Raw genomic sequence first — 24875 nt, forward strand, 5'->3', positions numbered from 1 at the left:
TGTTTTATTTTATATTTATTTATTATTTGTTTTCTGATTTATGTCATATACATATGTGTGTTAGCACATGTGCATTGGAGTATGTGTGGAGGTCAGAAGCCAATTTGCAAGAGTGAATTTTCTCCTTCTACCATGTGGGTTGCCTAAGGTTATCAGGGTTGATGGAAGTTCCTTGACACACTGACCCATCTTGCTACACTGCTTTAATATATTTTTCTTTCTTTTTTAACATTTACTTTGTTGTTTATTAATTTATTTATTTTATAATTTTATGCATGAATTCTATATCTACAACATTTCTAACCCCACAAGACCCTCCTCCAGGGTCTTGACTCCCTACCAAATTTATGACCTTATTTCCTTAATTATGTATGTATACTTATATATGTGTGAATGAATGTATAGATTATGTGTATACATGAATCTATATACACATGATTTTATATATACATATATAGATATATGTGTATATGTGCATAAATGTACTAATCTATATGTATGTCTACACAAGCACATCGATACAAATATACTCCTATGTATATATGGGGTTGTTACTTAATTATATACATTTAGAGTGGACCTTTAGGATTGGATAACTTTTGAGTATCTTGTCCCTGGAGAAGGCTGAGAATAAACATAATAGCTTTGAAACTTATGGTGTGTTTTTCCATAATGAAGTACATCTTTTTATTTAACTCTGGACACAGTTGAGAATAAAGTAGTCATAATGTTCGATATTTAATGTGCAAATTAAACTAATTCAAAACTTTTTATTTTATAATTATAAATGATTCTTCATTTTATATGAATGTTCAACAAAGCCAAAGGATTCTGAAAGGCAATCAATTATTGCATAGTATAGTGTTTTCCACAATATTGCTGACTATCCAAGGTTTCTGATCCCTCCCTTTTGATTTCAGTAAATTCTGATATCCATTTACAAAAAAATATTTTAATAATTGCTCAAAACTAACCCTAAGGAATGCCACTGCCTCACCTCTTAAAGCATTCATAGTTCAAGAAGAGCAGTACTGGAAAACTGAACTCTGAGACATTCCAACATGTTATATTCAGTAGCGGTGACGAAAACGCACTAGCCACTAGGTTAAAAGAGAATAAAGAGTATTTGATTTACATACCTCTGGAGCATGTTTACAAAGCATGATTGATCAGTTGTGACAGATGCTTCCAGGAAATCTGGTGAAGTGAAGATTGTAACTTCAGAAGGTAGGTTTTGACAGAGTGCTTGTAAAAAAAAAAAAAAAAGCTGCATTGAAGTACATTCATAAGACCATAATTTAAAAAGCAGATAGACATCCTGTAGGATGCTGGAGTTACCTCAGATCAGCTCAGTCTAGATGGCTTTTCTTCTCAGCTTTGCACTCAATGACGTCAGGTAGGGTGGTTTCCCAGCATTCACAGTGAAGTTGTTTATTCCACAGAAATTAACAAGTCCCGTCACAGTGACATGAGGCTTTCCCCAGAGTTCATGTGCTGACACTTAATTTCCAGTGTGACCTGAACAGTTGGTGGGCCTGTTATAAGGACTGTGGGGAGTTAAGTTTACCTGGTTTTGGTCTTTATTCATGGCATGGAACAGCATCAAGATAGCATTTTGGAAACAGACCAAGTACCAAGCATAGCAGTTTGATGTTCAAATTTCTGTAAGAAATAAGTTTGTGTTATCAATAGATTAGTCAATCTGAGACATTTAAAATACATATCTTAAGAGTGTATATATTGTTTATTTTTAGGCATGTCTCTTGAACATTTGCCAGAACTCTACAGTACTTATTTTAAATGGAGTTAAGAAATATCAGTAGGTGACAGAATGTTTATAAGAACAAGGAAGTAGCTACCTCAGGGCATATTAATATATTGTATAACTGCTTCCTACTTATGTATTTCTGGGAATGATGTGCATAACCAGAGTGACGTATAGAGGGTAAGATTTATATTGCTATAGAGACAGAAATTTACAGTTATAAAATCAAAGTACAGAAGTGCCTTCAAAGAGGTCCGATCCAAGGTGTATGTGGCCGACTTTAACTTTACTAAGGCAACATGTACACGTCTTGCTTTATAAAAGGTGGGAGGCACAGATGGGTGTAGAAGATGACTAGGGGTCGTCATTACATTTGCTTAAAAGAAGTAGTACTTTTGTTTTGGTTCTTACTGATTCCCAATGGAAATAAATGGTAGGGTTAACACTGAGCATGTGAATGAGGAGGAAGTTGTGCAGTAGTGTTGAGAAGGAAGATAGATACAATGGATCGTTTAGAATATTAAACTGATGAATGAAGCCTGGTGGCTCTTCTGAACTGTGCCACGTAGTCTTCTGAGATTTGCGTTCCTAAATTTTAAAAAGGAAAATTCAGAATAATTGAGATTTCTCTTTCAGTTATGCTTCACTATTGCAAATTAGCAGTTGAGCAGGTGGTAAATTGGATTTTAATTGACATCAGTCCACTTCTGAAAAAATGTGTTATATCTGCCACTTTGAATTCATTCTTGATAGAATAGTCTAGAAGCCTCAAAACATTGGTCAAATTATATTACTTTTCTTGCATAAAACTCTGTAATAACTTCCTGTTGCTCCTAGGGTGAGGGTGAGAGTATCTCTACTATGTCCTAGAATGACCTTGTTTTAGTGTCCTGTTGCTGGGAGAAGACACCATGACTAAGGCGGCTTATAAAAGAAAGCATTTAATTGAGGGTCTGCTTATAGTTCCAGATAATTACTTCATGATCATCATGGTGGGAGGCAGACACACATGGCATGGAGCAATAACTGAGAGCTCTACATTCTGATCCGAAGGCATTAACAATCACACTGGGTCGGGCATGAGCTTTTGAAACCTCAAAGCCCACTCCCAGTGACACACTTCCTGCAATTAGGCCATAATCTTCCAGCAAGGCCACATCTTATAATTTTCCAAAAAGTTCATCCATTGGGAACTAAATAGGCAAATATATGAGCCTACAGTTGCCAGGTTGTCATAGTCTTTCTTTCTTTCTTTCTTTCTTTCTTTCTTTCTTTCTTTCTTTCTTTCTTTCTATCTTTTTTCTTCTATCTATCTATCTTTTTTCTTTCTTTCATCTTTTTATTTTAATTCACTTGACATCCCCCACACTTCTCTCATCTCAGTCTTATCCTCCCTTGCTGTTTCCCCTAACCACCCTCCCTGACTCATCAGAGAAGGGGAGCCCTACCCCCACACCAGCTTATCAAGTTATGTCAGGACTGAAGTTATCCTCTTCCCCTGTGACCTGGCAAGGTAACCCCACCAAGATAAAAGTGATCAACCAGCAGGCAGCAGAGTCCATGTCAGAGTCAGCCCCCATTTTTCTCACTAGGGTACCCATATGAGGACTGAATAAGTTACATCTGTGTATGGGGCCTAGGTCCAGTCCATGCATTGTCCTTAGTTGCAGCTTCAGTCTCTACAAACCCCATGGGCCCTGGTTAATTTGCTCTGTTGGTCTTCTTGTGGAGTTCTTGTCCTCTCTGAGTCTTCTATTGCCCCCACCCTGCTCTTCCCCAAGACTCCCTGGTCTCCACCCAATGTTTACATCAGCTGGAACCACTCAGAGGGCAGCTATGTTAGATTTCCATCTGGAAGCATAGCTGAGTATCTTTAATATTGTCAGGTGTTGCCTGTCTCCCATAGGGTGTGTCTTAGGTTGGGCCAGGCATTAGTTGGACATTTTCTTAATCTTTGCTTTATTTTTGTCCCTGAACATCTTGTAGGCAGAGTAGGTTTTGGGTCAAAGATTATGTGCGTGGGTTGGTGTTTCCTTCCTTGCACTAGGAGTCCTGTCTAGTTAGAATCTCCATGACCCTGGCTGTTAGGAGTCTCAGCTAGAGACAACCTCATATCCTTCCTGAAGCCTACTCTGTAGGTCTCCAGCTTGAAACAGAGAAGCCCCAGCACAAGGTTTCTTTTCTCTGCAGGCCTTCTGTTCTCCCACCCCCTACTTTCCCCAGGTCTGATATCATCTCTAATTTCTTTCTGTGTTCCCTCTCTTACCATGTTCCCTCTCTTTAACCACTTCCTCTGTCTATTCTATTTCCATTTCTGAGTGAAATTTAAGCATCCTCCCATCGGTCTTTCTTTTTACTTATCTTCTATGGATCTGTGAATTGTAATATGGTTATCAGGTACTATATGGCTAAAATGTACTTATTACTGAGTACATACTATGTGTGTCTTTCTGGGTCTGGGTAACCTCACTCAGGATAATCTTTTCTATTTCCATTCATTTGACTGAAAATTGCGTAACTTCCCTGTTTTTAATGAGTATTTCATTATGAAATTGTACAACGGTTTCTTTATCCATTCTTCTGCTGAGGGACATCTGGGTTATTTCCAGTTTCTGGCTATTATGAATAAACCTGCTATGAACATAGTTGAGCAAATTTCCTTATTGTATGTTGGAGCATCTTTTGGTTATGTGCCAAGGAGTAGTACAGCTGGGTCTTGTGATAGAATTAGTCCCCATTTCATGAGAAAGCACCAGATTGCTTTGGAGAGTGGTTGTATAAGTTTGTATTCCCACTAACAATGGAGGAATAGTCTCCTTTCTCCACATCCTCATCAGCATGTGATGTCATTTGATCTTAGCCATTCTAATGGGTGTAAGATGAAATCTCAGAGTCATTTTGATTTGCATTTCCCTGATAACTATGGACATTGAGCATGTCTTTATGTGCTTCTTGGCCATTCAATATTCCTTTGTTGAGAATTCTGTTTAGCTCTATACCACATTTTTAGTGTGATTCTTTGGTTTATTGGTATTTACATTTTTAGTTCTTTATATACTTTGGATCTTATCCCTTTGTAAGATATAGAGTTGGTGAAGGTTGTTTCCCAATCTATAGGCTGTTGTTTTGTTCTGCTGATAGTATCCTTTGCATTACAGAAGCTTTTCAGTTTCATGAGGTCCCATCTATTGACTGTTGTCTTAGAGCCTGAGGTGTTCATGTTCTGCTCAGGAAATTGTCTCCTATATGAATGATATGTATGAGTTTAAGGCTATTCCACACTTTCTTTTCCATTAGATTTAGTGTATCAGGTTTTATGTTGTGGTCTTTGATCCACTTGGATTTGAGTTTTGTGAAGAGTGATAGATATTTATCTATCTACATTTTTCTACATGTAGACATCCAGTAAGACCAACACCATTTGTTGAAGATGCTTTCAGTTTTTCATTGTGTGGTTTTGGCTTCTTTGTCAAAAATCAAAAGCCCATGGGTGTGAAGATTCAATTTTGGGTCTTCAATTATATTTCATTGATCCACCAGTCTATTTCAATGCCAGTACCAAGTAGTATTTAATACTATTGATCCGCAGTATAGCTTGAAGCCTGGGATGGAGATATCTCTAGAATTTTTTATTTTATTTTATCTGAGTAGGATTGTTTTAGCTATTCTGGATTGTTTTGTTCTTCCATATGAAGTACAGAATTATTTTTTTCAAGGTATGTAAAGAACTGTGTTGGTATTTTGATGGGAATTGAATGAATGTGCAGATTGCTTTTGGTAAGATGGGCATGTTTACTATGTTAATACTACCAATCCATGAGCGTGGGATGTCTTTCCATCTTCTGATAACTTCAGTTTCTTTCTTCAGAGACTTGAAGTTTTTTTCATACAGGCCTTTGACTTCCTAGGTTGGAGTTACACCAAGATATTTTATATTATTTGTGACTACTGTGAAGGATGTTGTTTCTCTAATTTCTTTCTGAGCCTATCTATCTTTTGTATACAGGGGAGGCTATTAATTTTTTTTTTTTTTTTTTTTTTTTTTTTTTTTTTTTTTTTTTTTTTAGTTAATCTTGTTTCCAGCCATTTAGCCAAAGTTGTTTTTCAGCTGTAGAAATTCTTTGGTAGAATATTTGTGGTCATTTATGTATACTATCATACCATCTGTGAATAGCGATTCTTTGTCTTCTTCCTTTTCTATTTGTATCCCCTTGATCTCCTTTTGTTATCTTACTGTTCTCACTAGGGCTTCAAGTAGTGTATTGAAGAGATATGGACAAAGTGAACAGCCTTGCCTTATCCCTTATTTTAGTGGAATTGCTTTGAGTTTCTCTTCATTTAGTTAGTTGTTGACTATCAGCTTGCTCTATATAGCCTTTATTATGTTTATGTATGGGCCTTGTATCGCTGATCTCTCTAACCCTTTTATCATGTAGGAGTGTTGGATATTGTCAGAGGCTTTTTCTGTATCTAATGATATGATCATGGGATTTTTTTTTCTTTCAGTTTGTTTATATGGTAGATTACATTGATGGATTTTTGTATGTTGAACAATCCCTACATCCCTGGGATGAAGCCTACTTGATCATGGTGAATGATGTATTTGGTTTGTTCTTGGAATCAGTTTGAGAGTATTTTATTAAGTATTTTATCAATGTTCATAAAAGAGATTTGAATTTTTCTTTCTGAAATTTTTTCTGAAATTTTCTTTCTTTGTTGAGCTTAGGTGACTGTAGCTTTACAGAATTCATTTAATAATGTTCATTCTGTTTATATTTTGTGGAATAGTTTGAAAAGTATTGGTATTAACTCTTCTTCTAAATTTTGGTAGAATTCTGTGCTAAAACCATTTGGCCCTGTTTTTGTTTTTGTTTTTTTGTTTTTTTGTTTTTTTGGCTAGGAGATTTTGATGACTGTTTCTATTTCTTTAAGGTTAATAGGACTGTTTAAACAGTTCACTTGATCTTGATTTAACTTTGGTAGGTGCAATCAAGAAAGTTGTCCATTTTCTTTATTTTCCTATTATGTGGAATACTAGATCTTAATATAAGACCTACTGATTCTGTGGGTTTCCTAGATGTCTGTTGTTATGTTCTTCTCCTCTCTGATTTTGTTAATTTGGATCCTGTTTCTCTACCTTTTAGTTAGCTTGGCTAGGGGCTTGTCTATCTTGTTGGTTTTCACAAAGAACCATTTTTTTTTTGTTTCATTGATTCTTTGTATTGTTCTCTTTGTGTCTAAATTATTGATTTACACCCCGAGTTTGATGATTTCCTGCTGTCTACCCCTCTTGGGTGTATTTGCTTCTTTTTGTTCTAGTACTTTTAGGTGTGCTTTTAAGTTGAGAATATGAGAACTTTACTATTTCTTTATGAAGGCAGTTAGTGCTATGATCTTTCTCCTTAGTACTACTTTCACTGTGGGCCATAAATTTGAGTATGCTGTACTTCCATTTTCATTGAATTCTACAAAGTCTTTGGTTTCTCTCTTTATTTTTTTCTCCAACTCAGTGGTCATTGAATAGAAAATTATTCACTTTCCATGAGTTTGTAGGTTTTCTCTTGTTTCTGTTGTTGAAATTTAGCTTTAATCCATGGTGGTTTGATAAAATATAGGGGTTATTTTCAATTTTATTATTTTTTGTTGTTGTTGAAGCTTGTTTTGGGACCAAGCTGTGGTTCCATGAGGTGCTGAGAAGAATGTATATTCTTTTTGTGATGGGTGAAATGTTCTGTAGATATCCGTTAGGCCCATTTGATTCATGACATCTATTAGTTTCATTGTTTCTCTGTTTAGTTTCTGTCTTGATGACATTTCCTTGGGTGAGAGTGAGGTGTTGAAGTCCCCTATTATTAATGTGTGGGATTTAATGTGTAATTTAAGCTTCAGTAATGTATCTGTTACTAGTGTGGGAGCCCTTGCACTTGGGAAATAGAGATTCACAATTGAGATTCTGCTTGGTGGATTTTTCCTTTGATAAGTATGAAGTATCCTTTGATAATCTCTCCTGATTAATTTTGATTGAGACTCTATTTCATTAGATACTAGAATGGCTACTGCAGCTTGCCTCTTGCGTCTGTTTGCTTGGAAAACCATTTTTCAGCCCTTTACTCTGAGTTAAAGTTTATCTTTTTTTTTTTTTGAGGTGTATTTCTTATATGCTGCAAATTGATGAATCCTGTTTTCTCATCCATTCTGTTTGCCTGTGTCTTTTTTGGCGGGGAGTTGAGATCATTGATGTTGAAAGATTTTAATGAAGAATGATTTTAAAGTTCTGTTACTTTGATATTGGTGGTGGTAGAGTGTATGTGGGGTGTGTGTGTGTGTGTGTGTGTGTGTGTGTACACGTACGTGCATGCACTTCCCTTCTTTTGATTTTGCTGATGTTGGGTTTTTTCTTATGTTTTCTTAGGTTCAGTTAGCTTCCTTGTGTTGGGGTTTTCCTTCTAGTATCTTCTGTAAAGCTGGATTTGTGGATATTGTTTAAATTTGTTGTTGTCGTGGAGTACTGTGTGTTTCTCCATCTATGGTGATTAAAAGTTTTCCTGGGTAAAGTAGTCAGGGTTGACATCTGTGGTCTCTTAATGCTTATAAGACATCTGCCCAGACCCTTCTGGTTATAAGAGTCTCTGTTAAGAAGTCACGTGTAATTCTGCTAGGCCTGCTTTTGTATGTGACCTGATCTTTTTCCCTTGTTCCTTTTAATATTCTTTCTTTGTTCTGTACATTTCGTGTTCTAATTATTATGTTGTGGGAGGATTTTTTTTTTCCTGGCCCAATGTATTTGTTGTTCTGTAAGCTTCTTGTACATCTAGGCATCTCTTCTTTAGATGGGGAAGTTTTCTTTTATGATTTTGTTGAAAACATTTTTGGGGCCTTGGAGCTGGGAGTCTTCTCCTTCTTCTATCCCTATTATTCTTAGATTTGGTCTTTTTATAGTGTCCCAGATTTCTTGGATGTTTTGTGTTAGGAACTTTGTATATTTAACATTTTCTTTGACTGAGGCATCGATTTCTTCAATCCTATCGTCAATACCTGAGATTTTCTCTTCCATCTCCCGTATTCTGTTGGTGATCCTTGGGCCTGTAGTTCCTATTCTCCTCCCTAGGTTTTCCATCTCCAGGATTTCTTCTGGTTGTGTTTTCTATATTGCTTCTATTTTCATTTTCAGGTCTTGAAGAGTTTTATTCATTTCCTTCTCCCATTTGACTATAATTTCCTGTTTTCTTTAGGGAATTATTAGATTATTTAACTTGTTTGGTTTTATTTTCCTGTATTTCTTTGAGGGATTTATTTTCCTCTTTCCATACCTCTATCAATTTTATAATATCACATTAAAGATCATTGTATTGAGCTTCAGATGCATTAAGGTATCCTTGGCTTGGTGCAGTAGGATAGCTGGGCTCTGGAGGTTCCATACTGCCCTGGGTTTTGTTGTTTGTGTACTCATACTGACCTCTAACCTTCCTGTTGACCCTGTTGTTAGCAACTCTGTTGGTGCCTGATGGTAGTAGACCTCTAGGATAGCAGGTAGAGCTTGTGGTCCTGTTTGGTAGCAGTCCCCTGGTTTTACTGGATATTAGCAGGCCTCAGGGATACAAGAAGGATTGGTAGTTTCTGATGGCTGCTGGTCTCCAGGCTGACAGATGGGTATGGGGTCTCAGGAGATGGAGTGCCCTGGAAAGCTGGAGTGTGTAGCTCATTGCAGGAAAGGAACTTGGAGGTCTCTGCAGCTGAGCCCTGGTTGGCCAGGAGTTGAGGTTGTTCTCACCTGTTGTTTCTCTCAGATACTGGAGATGGAAGTGGGGCCCAGCAAATGGGGCGTGCCCAGGAGATGGAGAGTGGAGCATACTGGGCACCATTTTCATTTAGACCATCATTGATCCTCATGTCTTGACCCTCTTTTCCCTGATTTTAGTCCAATCTATTTTTTAAACATTTATTATAATGTATTCAGATTACATCCTGAATGTTATCCCCTCACTTGTATCTTACCATTTTCCATCCTCCCTTCCTATTCTGCCGTATTCCCCTCCCCCAGACCTCTGACAGAAGAGGACCTCCTCCCCCACCGTTATCACCACAGGCTATCCTGTGGTCTCATCCTGATAGCCTGCTTCCTCTTCCTCTGTGTGCTGCCTGGCCTCAATACTGCCTTTTATTCCTTTAATTTATCTTCATCTATCCCATGTTGTGTAGAGAACTTACCATCATCCTGCCTGCTCCATACCCTAACGAACATGTCTTTAGTGTCTTCAGATCATAGCTCATGATTCAAATCCCCTTAGAAATCTCTAGATGCCTGAGTATGTGCAATGCTTTTATGTGGGCTATTGTCATACATTCTGTGCACTTGTTTTCATTGGCGACAGCAGAGCACAAGTGTAGTCAGTCAGTCTACCAGTATGGATTCTTTACTATCCCATCAGGGATTCTTAATCATTTTTTACTTGTCACTGTACTTAGGAGTCTTATAGGCACCTTCCCACAGTACATGTAAATATTTCTTAAGGGAAATGAGAAAAGAAAAGAATGAAGTGTACATGGAAATTCACAAGAAAACAGACATGGGTGCAAATGCAAATGCAAAGAGGCATCGAATGAGTTCCATAACAGATGATGAGGACACTTTGCAGGAGACATGGGAGAGTTTCTGGGCCAAAGTTGCTTGTAAATATAAATACAACTCTCTTACAGTATTTTAGAGAGAGATTGCTTGAATGGCTCATAGAGTGCCAGAGAAATGCTCTGCTGCTGGACGCTCAGGGGAATTAGGGAAGAATTTAAGATTGGAATTGACAACTTTATATGAGTTACTTTTCTTTTTTTCTGCAGGATGGGAATGGGGGTAGGCAAGGTTAGAAACAAAACAACAAATTAAATATGCTACTATCGAGGAAGTAAAATAATTCAATCTCATGTTCTAAGAAGGGAGTAATCTAAAACAATGAGACTAAATTGCTGGCTAGCTTCATAAAAATCATGGTTTGGATTAGGAGGTAGGAGGGGATAGTAAACATTGCTGCTAACTAGATCATAAGTTAAGAGGAGTGAGCAAAGAGAATCGGTGCAGGAAAAGAGGAATGTGTTAATGTTCCCTTTTTCTGAATTCTTCCTTCTTCCAATTTTTGCCCAAACTCTGCAAGTGTTTGAATTTGTATTGATCTGGCCTGCGATTAGCAATGGGAAATGAGTAGAGGATACAGTGCAATTACATGTGTATGTTGAAGGAAGATATCTAGGTCAGGAAGAGATAAGCTAAGAGTATCTGTGATTCATGTTATAAAAAATGCTGTTTCCAGTATCACAGGAGTCTCAGTGGAATTTATTAAAGATGATTAATTAGTTCATTTAATGGAACATCACATATCTTCTCTGTTAACATATATGACAAACCATTTGATAAATACTTTCTGGGCCTAAAGTCCATATTTCATAATCCTAGAAACCACAAGATTTTTGTATCAGGAAAATGAGAAGCAGGCTATATGCATGTGCACGTGGGCACACACACACACACACACACACGATTTAAATATTTGTTTATAAGAGAGTATAAATTGCTTTCTTCTCCTTTTCTGTTTATGAACATGAAATCTATGCTATCTTTTCTTTTCCTCTTCTTAGTACGCAGGAGCTCATTTATAACAGCAGAAAATGTAAAGACTGCTTAGGAGATGGTTGAAATTCAACACTAGGAAGTTTTATCTGAATATATTCATTTTTCAAAGGTGAAAGCACAATTTTCTATTGTTTTATTTACTGAAAGGATGCTATTTTTATGGACCTAGAGGCAGCACTATGAAACTAGAGTAGTTTATATAGATTATTACATTTTTATTTTCAATTCTTCTATTGCTAAGAGAAGTTTATAGTTTGTGTTATTTAGTATTTCCACTTGATTTTATGTAATATAAAGGAAAACAGGAACATAAAGACTTTCCTTGGTAACATCATTTCTTAATCAATATCAAAACTGTGACCATAAATACTGAATGTGTAATAGTGAGCATGTGGCTTTACCAAGTCAATCTAGAGGTAACGTTCTAAACAAATTGAAGGGAGGCAAAAAAGCAAGGGATTTGTGCTCCTATAAAAATCATGGTTTGCATTCTGAGTATTCATTTCTTTTATACACTTGCTAAGTACTTCATAATGGGAGCCTAATAATAGAACTCTTATTCTCTAAAGAAATTATAGTTTTGAAACAAATTATGTATTTATGAATATACATTCATATATAATATAACGTGAATACATTCATAAATACATGCATATATAGATACATACATATACATATAAATATGTAACAACAATTAATGGAAAAAATCCATAATTTGAGAAAAAAACAAGGAGAGGCATTTGGTAGAGTTTGAAAGGAGGATAAGGAAGGGGACCATTATGGGATTATAATCTCAAAAAAGTAACCATTTATAGAAATTTGAAATAATTAAAAAACAAAATTAAAACAAGATGCCTGTAGTAATGCAGGTAAGAATATTTCCATTGCAAAAATAAAGCAATTATGGCATTAACTTCATTTGGTCTAGAGATGGTTCTGCACTTAATAGCACTTACTTTTTCCAGGGATCCAGTTTTAGTTACCAGCACCCACAAAGCAAGTCACAACCATCTGTAACCCCAGTTCTTTTTTTTTTTTTTTTTGTAACCCCAGTTCTAATTGATTCATTAAACACCCTTTCCATACCTGCACAGGCTACAGACATTCAGGTGGTGCACGGATATACATGTAGGCAAAACACACATACACTTAAAATAAAAACAATTATTTTTAAAAATTAAAGGAAAAAAACCAATCTTCTCTGGTTTCAAAACAAAATCAACTTTGGTCATCATAAACCTTTGGATGGACATAGACGCCTTTGCTTTATGCTACCAGTACATAAAAGGCTAAACAAAGTGAAAAAAAAAATACTCAGTAGCTCTCCTGGACGTATGTGCTAGGCCAGGGCCCCTCTCTCATATAAATCTGGATAGGAGAATGCAAGGCATACCTGACAGGTCCATATCAGCAGGACTTCATGGTCGCCATGTATGGGTAGAAGAATATGTTCTGTAATTGTTGAATAGCTAGAGACTCCAGATAGACAAGGCTGAGCCATAATCTCTCTCCTGTGTGCCCATGCCTTTATTGTCTGTGAGATTTGTAAAGTCTTCATAACAAATAGTAGAAGAAACTCTTAGATTTTTGGCAACGGACTGGAAAATGAAATGCTTTTAGAAGTACCACACATTCTTCTCCCTAGTAGCCTGCCTTCTGGAGAAACTATCTTACCAGTAATTAGCCTGGTGGCAATGGACTGAGCCTAACTTACCTGATAAGCATGAAGTTGAGCACTCCAGCCTCTTCCTTATGTTTATCCTTTTCAACCTAAGAGGGAAGAAAAGAAGTACTATTTAATTTCGCAGTGTCCAGACAAAGCTCACTGGAGCACCAAGAGCAAACCATTGTTGCACCTGCCTTACTAAAGAGATACAGACTGCAGCTCCTTGCACAGAGTGCATTGGTGCATCAGAGTTTGATTTTGCATAGATTACAAACCTTATATAAAATGAACAGCTTAAAATAATAGTCTAGACAGAGCTAGTATTCAAACTAGATTCAGATCACCAGCAATGTTAGAATGATATGAATAAGAATAAAGATTGAATAATATGCTAAGATTTTTAATGGAAAATGTCGACCCCTTGCCAAAGCAGTAATGCCTATAGTCAGAAACTTTAAAAAGAAGCAAGAAGAAATGACAAATGCGTGCTCATTAGACAGTGGTCTTGTATTAATTAGGCTGAATAGTTCCTTCATAGTGAGAAATGTTCAGGGGACGATCTGCAAAGATGCATAGCAAACCTTTCAGCTTTTTTGTAAATCTTTTAAAGCTAAGCCAAAGAAATTGGACTTTATTTTCTGATCTATGGCAGATAATCTCTACCTGACTCCTTAATCTCAGTGTGTATAATCTCTCACCAACAACTGTGAGCTCAGGGAGTTCTGTAAAAATATTTTTACTCTTTGGTGTGATCATTAAGGCCTTCTCAAAGAGTGAATGTCCTAGTTGACCCTTAAATCCTGGACAAGATTCGATGAGAGACCTGAGATGAAAGACAAGAGGTCCTGGCAGTAGGAAAGCAGATGAAGGAGGAAATCAGGGGTTCAAGGAAAACTGTTTAGTCGGCTGGAACAGCGCAGCATTATTTACTTGCTGCTCTTCCCTGACACATCGTTTTATATGCTTAGTCTTTGGCTACTATGTCCTCTATTTAAGAACACAGAAGACTCGCTGCTGGTTTGGTTTTGATAGATTTCAAAAGCCTGTGTGTTGCATGCTATTACTTTTCATAGCTCAGGTTTTAGGTGAGCATACTTTAAAAGCACACAATACACAAAACCTTGCATTTTCTTTGAGTGCTGAACGAAATTGCCTGTTCCTTTTTGAATATGAGCGGAGGTGGTATTAGAGTTTGTGTTGAAAGAAGAAACTGAATTAGTATCAAGCTGAGCCTTGATCACTTTGAGGTGTTTCTTTTGTTCAGTGCCAACACTGTTTAAAACTGCATTTGCTGTGACAATTGTTAAGTGTAGCATTTTCCTTAAAAGGTGGATTGTGTTGGAGAAAACTTAGCAGCAATAATTGTGTTTATCTAAGAGTGCCTTTGCTACTTGCTTTCACTTTGCTTAAATCTGTGTTTTCTTCCATCCTTAGTCAGTGTTTTTGTTGTTATAGCACAGCTTCCACAGCAATAAAAAAGAATTTATATTTTGGAGAAAGCCAGTTATAGACAGTGAATCATTGATGTGTTCGGAGGCCAAGAACTCTGTTGGTAGTTTCCAGAAGCCGATTTCACTTTTTTGAATGGTATGTTTAGCAAGTAGGAAGCAGAAGAATGGGTGTCAAGGGAATAGAATTTTATCACTGCTTCTTTAAAAGTTAAGGGCCTGTTGAAATAATTTTCTTTTTCTAACACAAGAGTCTCCCTCTGACATACAGTGCCTAAGTATAGCAGCTGTAGGGCCATGCAGATGGTATGTGTGGTTTTCTCTTACTCTGTAATCTTTAGACAAAAGGAAAAAGGAGGGGAAAAAGATAAGACAGCAGTGTGCTTTGCTCTAAAGAAAACAGTGGAAGCAAAAACAAAACAAAGCAACAAAAATCCCTGAACCAAGAGTTTTATTTTGCTTTGACTTTGTTTGGTTTTGTCTCTACCCCTTTGCTAGCCACCTGCCCTGTGGGTAGTCAGGTCTTGTCTGATTTTCAGTTTCCTCACCCACAACACACAGAATTGCGGAAATTATTTCTAATAATTTCTCTGTGGATATTGATGTTAAACTATAAATCTTTTCAGAAAATTAAAATCTAGGATAAATATCTAATTCTCTATAAAGGAGCAATGAAGTTAGATACATTTTCATATAGTTGAGAGAATCTAATAGGAACGTAGTGCAGGAGCTGTACCTGGGAAAGGGTGAGTGTTATGCGTCTGTCGAGGTTTATTGCTCTAACTCATGTATTAGCTCTGGTTAGACATGTACTGTGTTTGTGTTGTCTTCTAAAAAGTATGTATACGAGGCTGTTTTGTGTATAAGACAGAATAAGGCTTTGCTTTGTATTGTTCTCATGTTGGCCTTAATCTTTGTGGAAAGGAAGTTTAATTAAACCCAAACCGGCAGCTGACATTTTTCTTCTAAAATTATTGTCTATTTCCTTTTGAGTTCTGTTACAGAGGGTTTGGCTATGTAAGAAGATATTCTAGATTTCTTGATCTTTCCAAAGTAGCCTACTTTGGATGTCTTTAATGTTGTCTTGAAAACATTAATTTAAATAGAAGCCATTGTCATTCAAACTAGTTACCATGGTAATGAAGGACGTTATTTGATTTAAACAAACTTTCAGAAAAGGGAATTTATGCTCTATCTTTTTTTAGTTGATATGGCTGTCTCTAAGTCTGCCCTTTAATCACCATTGTTTGAAGTAATTTGTTTTGCTAAGATTAATGTGCATATTTATTTTCCAAGTAAAACAAACAGCATAATTTGAAAACCATTAGTTTTTGAATCACTAGGAGTAATGCTTTTTTTCTCTTTTTAAGTAATTGTTTAATTCCATTTAAAACCTTCTTAAGAAGCATCCATAAAGACTTTGCAATTATTTTCTTGTTTTGAGGATTTTTTTCAATAACAAGATCTGCATTGAGGAGAATTATTTATACATGTGACAAATAGCAACTACTCAATAAATGTTTGTTGAGCAAGAAAACACATGTATAAATTGAAGTAAAGCTCCAACTTCCCTACATATTGATCTCATATGCAATTCTAAGTTGCCTTCCATTAGAGATTGTTGGTCTTTATTAATGTGGAAGAAAGAAGAAAATGTTATCAAATGTTTTTGTTTGTCCTCCACTACCAGGAACAGGATTTCCTTTGTAGATTTGATAAAATGTCCTCCCTCCTTCTCTCTCCCTCTCTCTCTCTCTCTCTCTCTCTCTCTCTTCCTTGCTTACTTTTACTTTTTAAAATTACTAGCGTATTCAGCAATGTTTGCATTCCTGAGCTTACAGAATAGTAGAATATATAGTTGGCATGTACTTATAATATGGGTGTCTTTCTGTAATATCTGTGTCTTTTATACTTTACCTTTAGCTCACTGAGTACTAGACATGCTGTAACAGGGAAATCCAGGTCTTGTCTCAGGCTTCTTAGTCTGACCAATAAAGGAATTAAGAATGGACTCAAATACGGGGCACCAGAGTTCATGTGAAAGTCAGTCCCCACTCTCCACTCAATTGTGGAGAATGTCCTGACCATTGGCTAGATCTGGGTAGGGGTTTGATGTTTACTTCACGTATAGTCCTTGGCTGGTGCCATAGTTTGAGCAGGACCCCTAGGCCCAGATCTGCCCATCATAATGTTCTTCTTGTAGGTTTCTAGGACCCTCTGGATCCTTCTATTTCCCCATTCTCCCATGATGGGGAGGCCTGGTGGCACTCCTGGAGGAAAGATAGCAGGCTACCAAGAAGAAACTTGATACCCTATGAGCATATACAGGGGAGGAAGTCCCCCTCAGTCACAGTCATAGGGGAGGGGAGTGGGGGAAAATGGGAGGGAGGGAAGAATGGGAGGATACAAGGGATGGGATAAGTATTGAGATGTGATATGAGTGAATTAATAAAAAAATACAATTAAAAAAAAAGAATGGACTCATATGGATGTTCAAGGACTCTAGCGTAAGGCATAATTTGGATCATGTTATGAAAGTGTACAAAACTGCATTGTGCCAATTTTTAGAACATATCTGATAGTGGCACATGTCCCAAGAAGTCTATGTCTAAGAGGATTTTAAGAGTGAGCACCTACTTGTGCAATCCAGATGTGTACAAAACATCTGGTACATGTGAAACGGTTTATTCCTAAACTTGGTCTTAGTGGCATGCACATGTGTTTCACCTAGTATTGGCAAATTTCACAGAGAATCTCTCAGTACAAAGTGGAGACCTTCCAGTCTTATCTTTTGCAAGTTGTGTTTCAAAGAAGCTGGTGATTTTGTTTGTTTATTAGCTTGCTTGCTTGCTTGTTTTTTTAATGAAACATACCTATTAGGTGTCAGTACCTCCTTGCTGGGTAGAGTCCCTCAGAGAACATTTATGTTGTGTAAACATCCACTTATAAGTATGTTTATATCATGTATATCTTTCTGAATCTGGGTTACCTCATTCAGGATGATTATCTCTGGTTCCATCCATTTGCCTGAAATTTTCAAGCTTTCCTTGTTTTTCATAGCTGAGTAGATTTCCATTGTGTAAATATACCACAGTTTCTTTATCCATTCTTCAGTTGAAGGACATCTAGGTTGTTTCCAGATTATGGTTATTATGAATAGAGCTTCTGTCAACATAGTTGAGCAAATGTCCTTGTTGTATGGTACTGCATCTTTCAGGTATATGCCCAGGAGTGGTATGGCTGGGTCTTGAGGTAGAATTATTCCCAATTTTCTGAGACAGCACCAGATTGATTTCCAAAGTTGTTGTACAAATTTTGCATTCTCTTCAGCAATGGGGGAATGTTCTTCTTTCTCTACATCCTCACCAACATGTGTCTGGTAGGTGTAAGATGGAACCTCAGAGTTATTTTGACTTGTATCTATCTAATAACTAAGGATTTTGAGCATTTCTTTAGGTGTTTTTGGGCCATTCAATGTTCTTCTGTTGAGAATTCCTTGTTTAGCTCTGTACCTCATTGTGGGGGAGGGGGAGTTTATTTTGGATTCCAGTGCTCAGGTCATACTCTATCACTGAAGGAAGTTAGGACAGGCAACTGAAGGCGGCAACCGAAGCAGATACCATAAGAAAACAGTATTTAGTGTCTTGTTCCCCATGGCTGCTCAGGATGTTTTCTTATATAACTTGAGGACACTTCCCCACAGTTGGCACCATCTACAATGAGCTGTACCCTCATACACCAGTTATCAATCAAGAAAATACCTCACAGATGTGTGCCTTTCTTTCAATTGAGGTTCTTTTTTTTCTCAGTGACTCTACTATCGTTTTTGCGTGATTCTAGCTTCTTTGTACTTGCCCCCTTTTTCTTTTTTCCTTTTTTCTTTTTCTTTCTTCTTTTTCTTTCTTTTTCTTTTTTCCTTTTTCTTTTTCTTTCTTTCTTTCTTTCTTTCTTTTTCTTTCTTTCTTTCTTTTTTGTTTTGTTTTGTTTTGTTTTTTGTTTTTTGAGACAGCATTTCTCTATCTAGCCTTGGTTCTCATAGACTCACTTTGAAGACCAGGCTGGCCTCGAACTCACAGCAATCCACCTGCCTCTGCCTCCTAAGTGCTGGGATTAAAGGTGTATACCACCATGCCCAGCTCTGTACTCCATTTTTTAATTGGATGATTTGTATGAAAAAAATTTAGTTCTCTGAAGAAAGAAATTGATGAAGATTTCAGAAGATAGAAAGATCTTCCATGCTTGTAGATTGGGAGGATCAACATAGTAAAAATGGCCATCTTCCCAAAAGTAATCTACAGATTCAATGCAGTCCCTATCGAAATACCTACATAATTCTCTACAGACCTTGAAAGATCAATTCTCAACGTCATATGAAAAAACAAAACAAACAAACAAACAAAAAACCCTGAATAGTTAAAACAATCATGTACAATAAAAGATCTTCCAGAGGAATCTCCATCCCTGATCACAAGCTGTACTATAGAGCCATAATAATAAAAACAGTGTGGAACTGGCATAGAAAGAGACAGATGGATCAATGGAATTGAATCAAAGACCCAGAATAAACCATACACACCTATGGACACTTAATTTTTAACAAAGAAGCCAAATACATACAATGGAAAAAAGATAGCATCTTCAACAAATGGGTGGTCTAAGTGGATGTCTACATGTAAAAATGCAAATAGACCCATATTTACCACTCTGCACAAAAACAAAAGTCCAGGTGGATTAGAGACACCCATCTAAAACCAGACACTAAATCTACTAGAAGAAAAAGCAGGGAAGAGCCTTGAACTCATTGGTACAAGAGACAACTTCCTGAACCAAACACCAATAGCTCAGGCTCTTAGATCAACAGTTTAATGAATGGGACATCATGAAACTGAAAAGCTTCAGTAAGGCAAAGGACACTCTCAACCGAACTAAAAGATAGCGAACAGACTGGGAAAAGATCTTTATCATCCCTCTATCTGACAAAGGGCTAATATCCAAAATACATAAAGAACTCAAGAAATTCAATACCACCAAATCAGTATCTGTTGTAATTTGCTGCTAGGTGGAGCTTCTCAGAACATTTATGCTAGGCTCCTTGTCTTCAAGCAAAGCAGAGTATCATTAATAGAGTCAGGGATTGGCTGTCTTCCATGGGGTAGGTCTCAGGTTGTAAGCTCCTGGGAGGATAACAGGGTGAATCTAATTGAGACTTTTAGCTCTAGAGGACATAGAGACTGAGTGACCAGATTCCAGCTAGTCAGGAGCTTTAGTGGAGAGAGAGAAGCATCAACCCATCCACAAAATCTTCAGCCCAAAATTGTATCCTGCCTACAAGTAGTGCAGGGTTAAAGATGAAGCAGAGATTGAAAGAATGTCCAGCCAATGACTGGCCCAACACGTAGAGGAATTTTAATCCAGCAACATGGCTACTCTGGCAACAGATCTCATCCAGAGACGTAGGTCTGTGTGATCAGGCTGGAATACAGACATGCTTTAGTTCACATCTTTAATCTCAAACAATGACTTCTAAGTGAAGGGCAGACATCGTGACTAACAAAGGAAATTTTCATAGAATGAGTGAGAGATTACATACACCCAACTCTCACGAGAACAGACAGGAAAGGCAAGCTACTTAAACACAGAACAGAGAAAGTTCATGGAGACACTACAGTAGAGTGCGGGAGTACAGGCAGTTAGTTAACTTCAGAGGCAGTTTTTCCAAGCAGAGCAATCCAGTGAAGAGCTGAGAGAGTCCAGAATCTGCCAGCTTGAAAAAGACTTGATAACCTGCTATCCTTCCTCTGAGTGCCACCAGGTCTCCCTCTCCAGGGGACATGGTCAAATGTGAGGCACCAGAGTTTGTGTGAAAGTCATACCCCACTCTTCACTCAACTGTGGAGAATATTCTGTCCATTGGCTAGATCTGGGTAGGGGTTTGAAGTTTACCGCCTGTATTGTCCTTGGCTGGTCCCTTAGTTTGAGCGGGACCCCTGGGCCCAAATCTGCCTATCATAGGGGAGGGGAATAAGGGGAAGATGGGAGGGAGGGAAGAATGGGAGGATACAAGGGATGGGATAACCATTGAGATGTAACAAGAATAAATTAAAAAAAAGAAAAAAAAAGAATGCCACAATAAAAAAAAAAAAAAAAGAAAAAGACTTGATCTAGAGCATCTGAGTTGAACCAGCCAGTCGAAATTCAGGAAGAACTAGAAAGGGTGAGCTTATTCAGCAGTAAGTCTTGGAGGCTGAGATCATGCTAGGCTAGGTTAGCAGATGCAGACTGGAAGCTAAAGCCTTCACGTTCCGAGCTTGCAGAAGATTAGATTTTTCCAGAGGCTAGTTTAGGCCTAGGCCTAGGGATAGTTAGAGAGAAATGATCTGTGCTCAGCCCAAGCCATGTATTGGTAAAGCTTGGGTACAGCTCTCATCTCATCCCTTCATCTCAGAAAACAAAAACAGCATTTATATCCCCAGACTTCTTTTTCACCCAAGCTGTTGGCTTCTTGGAAGGTGTCACTAACATTTCACTCTCCAGCCAAGCATTCACCCAAAACCTTCTGGTTTTCAAGAGTGGATCCTCCCTGGAAATGGCCCCTGTGGCACACAGCAGTATATCAGGAATCCTAGATTTATCTCAGTGCAGTCCAGTTGAACCCAAAGACCCAATGTCCTGTATCTGTACTCACATAATACTTTCTATGTTATAAAATAAATGCAAAATCTCCTAACTACCATGATAGAATCATACTTACTATTTCATTTTATATTGTCTGGGCCTAGTGTCTGTTTCCTTTGCAACATAACTTCTTATACTACCTCCATTTGCTTTTCACTTTATTTTTATTTATTTTTTTTTTAATTTTTTATTTTTTAATATGGTGCTTTTATTGATGCCTAACAACTGACTTAGTGAAAAGGTTGTGATTCTAGAACAAGTCCCTTTCCTGACAGCAGACCAGAAGCCGTACCGTTCTCATACTGAATCCTGCAAGGCAAGCTGCTAGGACTCACTTAAGGAGCTGGAGGGCAGTGCTGAAGGGGGCCAGGTTCTCACAGGACTTAAGCCACCGCTGCACATTGGTGGGCGCTGCCCCGCTGCCACCGCCAGTCGGCTGGAGCACAGACCACAGCACCACGTCAGCCACAGTGAGCTCATTCCCAACCAGCCATGGGCTCTTTCCTAGAGCAGAGTTCATAGAGCGGAAGACAGCTGCTTTTTCTTTACTGCTCCCTTCCTTCAGCTGGAACATGGCAATATCCACCCAGCTGTTAATGAGGGTTAAGTTGACAGTGTTATGCTTCTGGCCAAACAGGGAGAACAGGAAACGTGCAATATTCCCTTCTCCTTCGATGGGGCACATTGTCTGTACACTGAACTTCATCTGTGTCTTGGGCACGTTTTTCCAAATCAGAGTGAAGCCTAGCTGATACTCGTGGCGGGACTGTTTTCTAGCCTGCTCCCCGAAGCACTTGAGAAGAGCCTCCGGTACATTCTTGACTGACGAATGCGTGTGCACGGTGGACAGGACCCTGTAGCGTTCACACAGCAGCCTGTGCAGCACAAGCAAGGAGAGGGGTGGGGAGGCTGGGTTTGCGTTGATCACGATGTCTTTCAGCGCCCCATAATCCTTTCCAAGTACGGAATCCAAGTCCAATGCATTTGTGGTTAAAGTAGTGGGCTCGTCAGCTTGCAGGATGTTGCTCACGTCCAAGTCTGCATCTGGGGTATGAATCATCTTTGACAGGCCATCGACTGCTGCCTTCAACTCATACAAGCGTTTTAAAATATCATCTTGCCGGGATTCAAGGGCTTGCAAAGATGGCTCAGGTGTTTCCTGCACGTGGCCCGCGTCGGTCGCGGGAGTGGTGGTCTTGCTGTGCACGTTGGGGAGCCGGTACATGCAGGTTGGGAGCTCTACACGCAGAGGTGCGCTGCCTCCATGATAGGGCTTTACCTGGTACATCGGCATGGTGGGAACCAAAGGAAGGAAGGAAGGTAGCGGGCGAGGGACACCAATGCTCTGGGGCCGCCTAAGGCCACCTCAGACCGCTTTTCACGTTTTAAAATTGCCTTTTGATTTTCATTTTCAAGATGGAATCTCACTGTTTACATATGGCTGGCTCTTATTTGCAATTTTCTTGCTTCAATCTCCCACGTATTATAGGCATGCACCATGCCTGCTTACTCCAGGTACCTTTATAACTAAGGTCAAATACGTCCTGGGAAACCTCCAAATCCTTTAAGGATTTGATTTGGGTGCTTTTTGAAACGAATAACTAAACTGACAAATTAGATGTAATAAAAAGATTAAAAGACAGAGGAGAAAAATTTATGTATTAATAAAAGACTAAGAAATGTGTCATTTTGTGGCAATGATGCCGCCCTTGAATGACTGTCTTTCCTTGTGTATATATTCGAAGTAAGTGAAGCATTCATTTTTATATCAGAGGTAATGGTGAGGCCGACAGGGAAAACAATGAGTACCTACAGAAACACAATGATTTGAAGTTCCTAAAATCTCTAGGATAGGGAGGGTCCCTCCAGGAAACAAGTTCCTCCCCCAGGATACTGCTAAGGAGACTAATTAAGTTCTATAATCAAAAGGCTCTTAGGTTATAAAGGAATAGCATTTGTGATTGTCAACTTTTCTCTTAAATAATTTCATTTTCATCCTTTTTTCGGGAGGGGGCAGTGATAAGAGGCTCTCATTCTCACAAGAGGAGTAGGTCCCCATGCTTTTTGTTGTCATAACACGAATTCCTGTTTTAGTTATTATGCTTCACATTGCTGATATTGGCAGACTCATCATTTCCCCCAAAGTTGACATGAAACTGGATCATAGCAAATGTACCAAAAGAAAATCATTCTAAATTGTGAAAAATACTTTTCTTATTTTGTTCATGAATCAATAGCTAGATTGTATCATAAATGATTGTCTATATGGCACACAGTAATGTAATTATGTGTAGGATTTCCTCTAGGTCTGTTTTGTTCATTGAGTTCGAGAAAAAGTGAAAGAAGGTGAAGGTTTATAAAAGCTTGTGTCAATTAAGGAATCCCCTACTGGTGGAAAATCACCTCCAGACATCTCTACTTCATTAGTCAGCTCATCACAGCAGCACTGCAGTGGGTCCCTTAGTTCTTGTCAGTAGCTTTAACATCTTCCTCTAAGATGCCCTGTGAAAGGCCTGAACACTAGCATTGGAAAATTGCTCTTTTCCAAGGAAATCACATGACAGCTGAGAAACCACATTCAGTTTTGGCCTTTCACTGCACAAGAAGTAGCGTTTTAATTTTCTTTCTCAGCAAATGAAAAATCAAATTATGTTTTCTTTAGAATCAGATGAAGAATGGGGATTGCAGCTGAAAAACTTAATGGCAGGAATCTGAGAGGCTGAGCATCATACATAATTTATCTTTACAATCAGTGAATACAGTACAATAGAAAAAATATAACTGATCACATTTAGGAATGTATTAATATAATAATAAAAACATTTAAAAAGACAAAGTTGCAAAAGACTGCATATTTATTGTGTGCCTCTGAACTTTTCTTAACAGTCATGCATAACAGCTGATGAAGATATCTGATAATGTTCATTCAGTGCTCTTTGCATTTACTATGCATATATATGTGGATATTATTTTTTATTTATATAATTGTATAATTAGAGACTTTTAAACATGGCTTTATAATCAGAAGGTTTTGAGATATACATAAAGAAAGGCAGTCCCATTACTGGAAAAATAATGTATCAAAGCAACTAATATATATTGAGAATTTACATTTTTGTCTGCTTTAAGCAAGTTTAGAAATCTTTCTCTGAATTTCAACATATACATTTAGTTACTAAGGATATCTACTATGCTTTTTTGATAAAACATTCTTTTACATGATACAGAAAGTTCTTGAATTCTTTGGGGCTTAATTTTATTTTCAGAATCTATTTTAGAAAAGGATTAAGTGTCTAAAATAATTGGAAGTAGGTAAACATTGCAAACTATTCATTTAAACTAAAAAGTAAGGAGATGTATCCTTAGAATATAGAAACCATTAATTTGAAAGAGAGCAAAGGGGTGTATATAGGAGGGTGTGGAGGGACGAAAGAGAAGGGGAGATTATGTAATTATAAACTTACATAATAAAAGAAATAATTTTAAAAGAAGCAAACATACAAATTTCAAAAATAATTGATAGTCATTTCACTGGAACAAATATTAACTTCATAGATTACAAATAACAATGTAACAAATGTTGGTATTAGTTAATTTTTCAAAAATGTAGATTCAAATTAAAGAGCAAATATACGTAGAGAAAATATGTGCTACAGCCTTGGAACTCTGCTCTTAAGAATTGAACCAGAAAAGCTGATA

The 24875-nt window shown here is 37.6% G+C and overlaps 2 protein-coding genes across 3 annotated transcripts in view; one reads left to right on the top strand and one right to left on the bottom strand.

Annotated features, from left to right (window-relative positions):
• Nox4 (NADPH oxidase 4) overlaps positions 1-24875 on the top strand; it is a 140341-nt gene that overhangs the window by 78109 nt on the left and 37357 nt on the right. The gene's annotated exons all lie outside the window — the stretch shown is intronic.
• On the bottom strand, positions 21395-22542 carry LOC127191662 (aminoacyl tRNA synthase complex-interacting multifunctional protein 2-like). 2 transcript variants are annotated; one of them, XM_051148876.1, is made up of 2 exons: positions 22456-22542; positions 21395-22335 (listed from the first exon to the last, which is right to left on the bottom strand). In XM_051148876.1, the coding sequence occupies exons 1-2, from the start codon at positions 22468-22470 to the stop codon at positions 21508-21510; spliced, it is 843 nt and encodes a 280-aa protein (XP_051004833.1). In that variant the 5' UTR covers positions 22471-22542; the 3' UTR covers positions 21395-21507. The 2 variants fall into 2 exon arrangements, with proteins under 2 accessions (XP_051004833.1, XP_051004832.1); XM_051148875.1 differs by having other exon boundaries at positions 21395-22542.

Source organism: Acomys russatus, chromosome 7 (genome assembly GCF_903995435.1).
Source record: "Acomys russatus chromosome 7, mAcoRus1.1, whole genome shotgun sequence".
Taxonomy (NCBI): domain Eukaryota; kingdom Metazoa; phylum Chordata; class Mammalia; order Rodentia; family Muridae; genus Acomys; species Acomys russatus.

Bases quoted from the DNA above. Each gene is read 5' to 3' on its own strand.
- LOC127191662 (XM_051148875.1), bottom strand. From the start codon at position 22,470: ATGCCGATGTACCAGGTAAAGCCCTATCATGGAGGCAGCGCACCTCTG.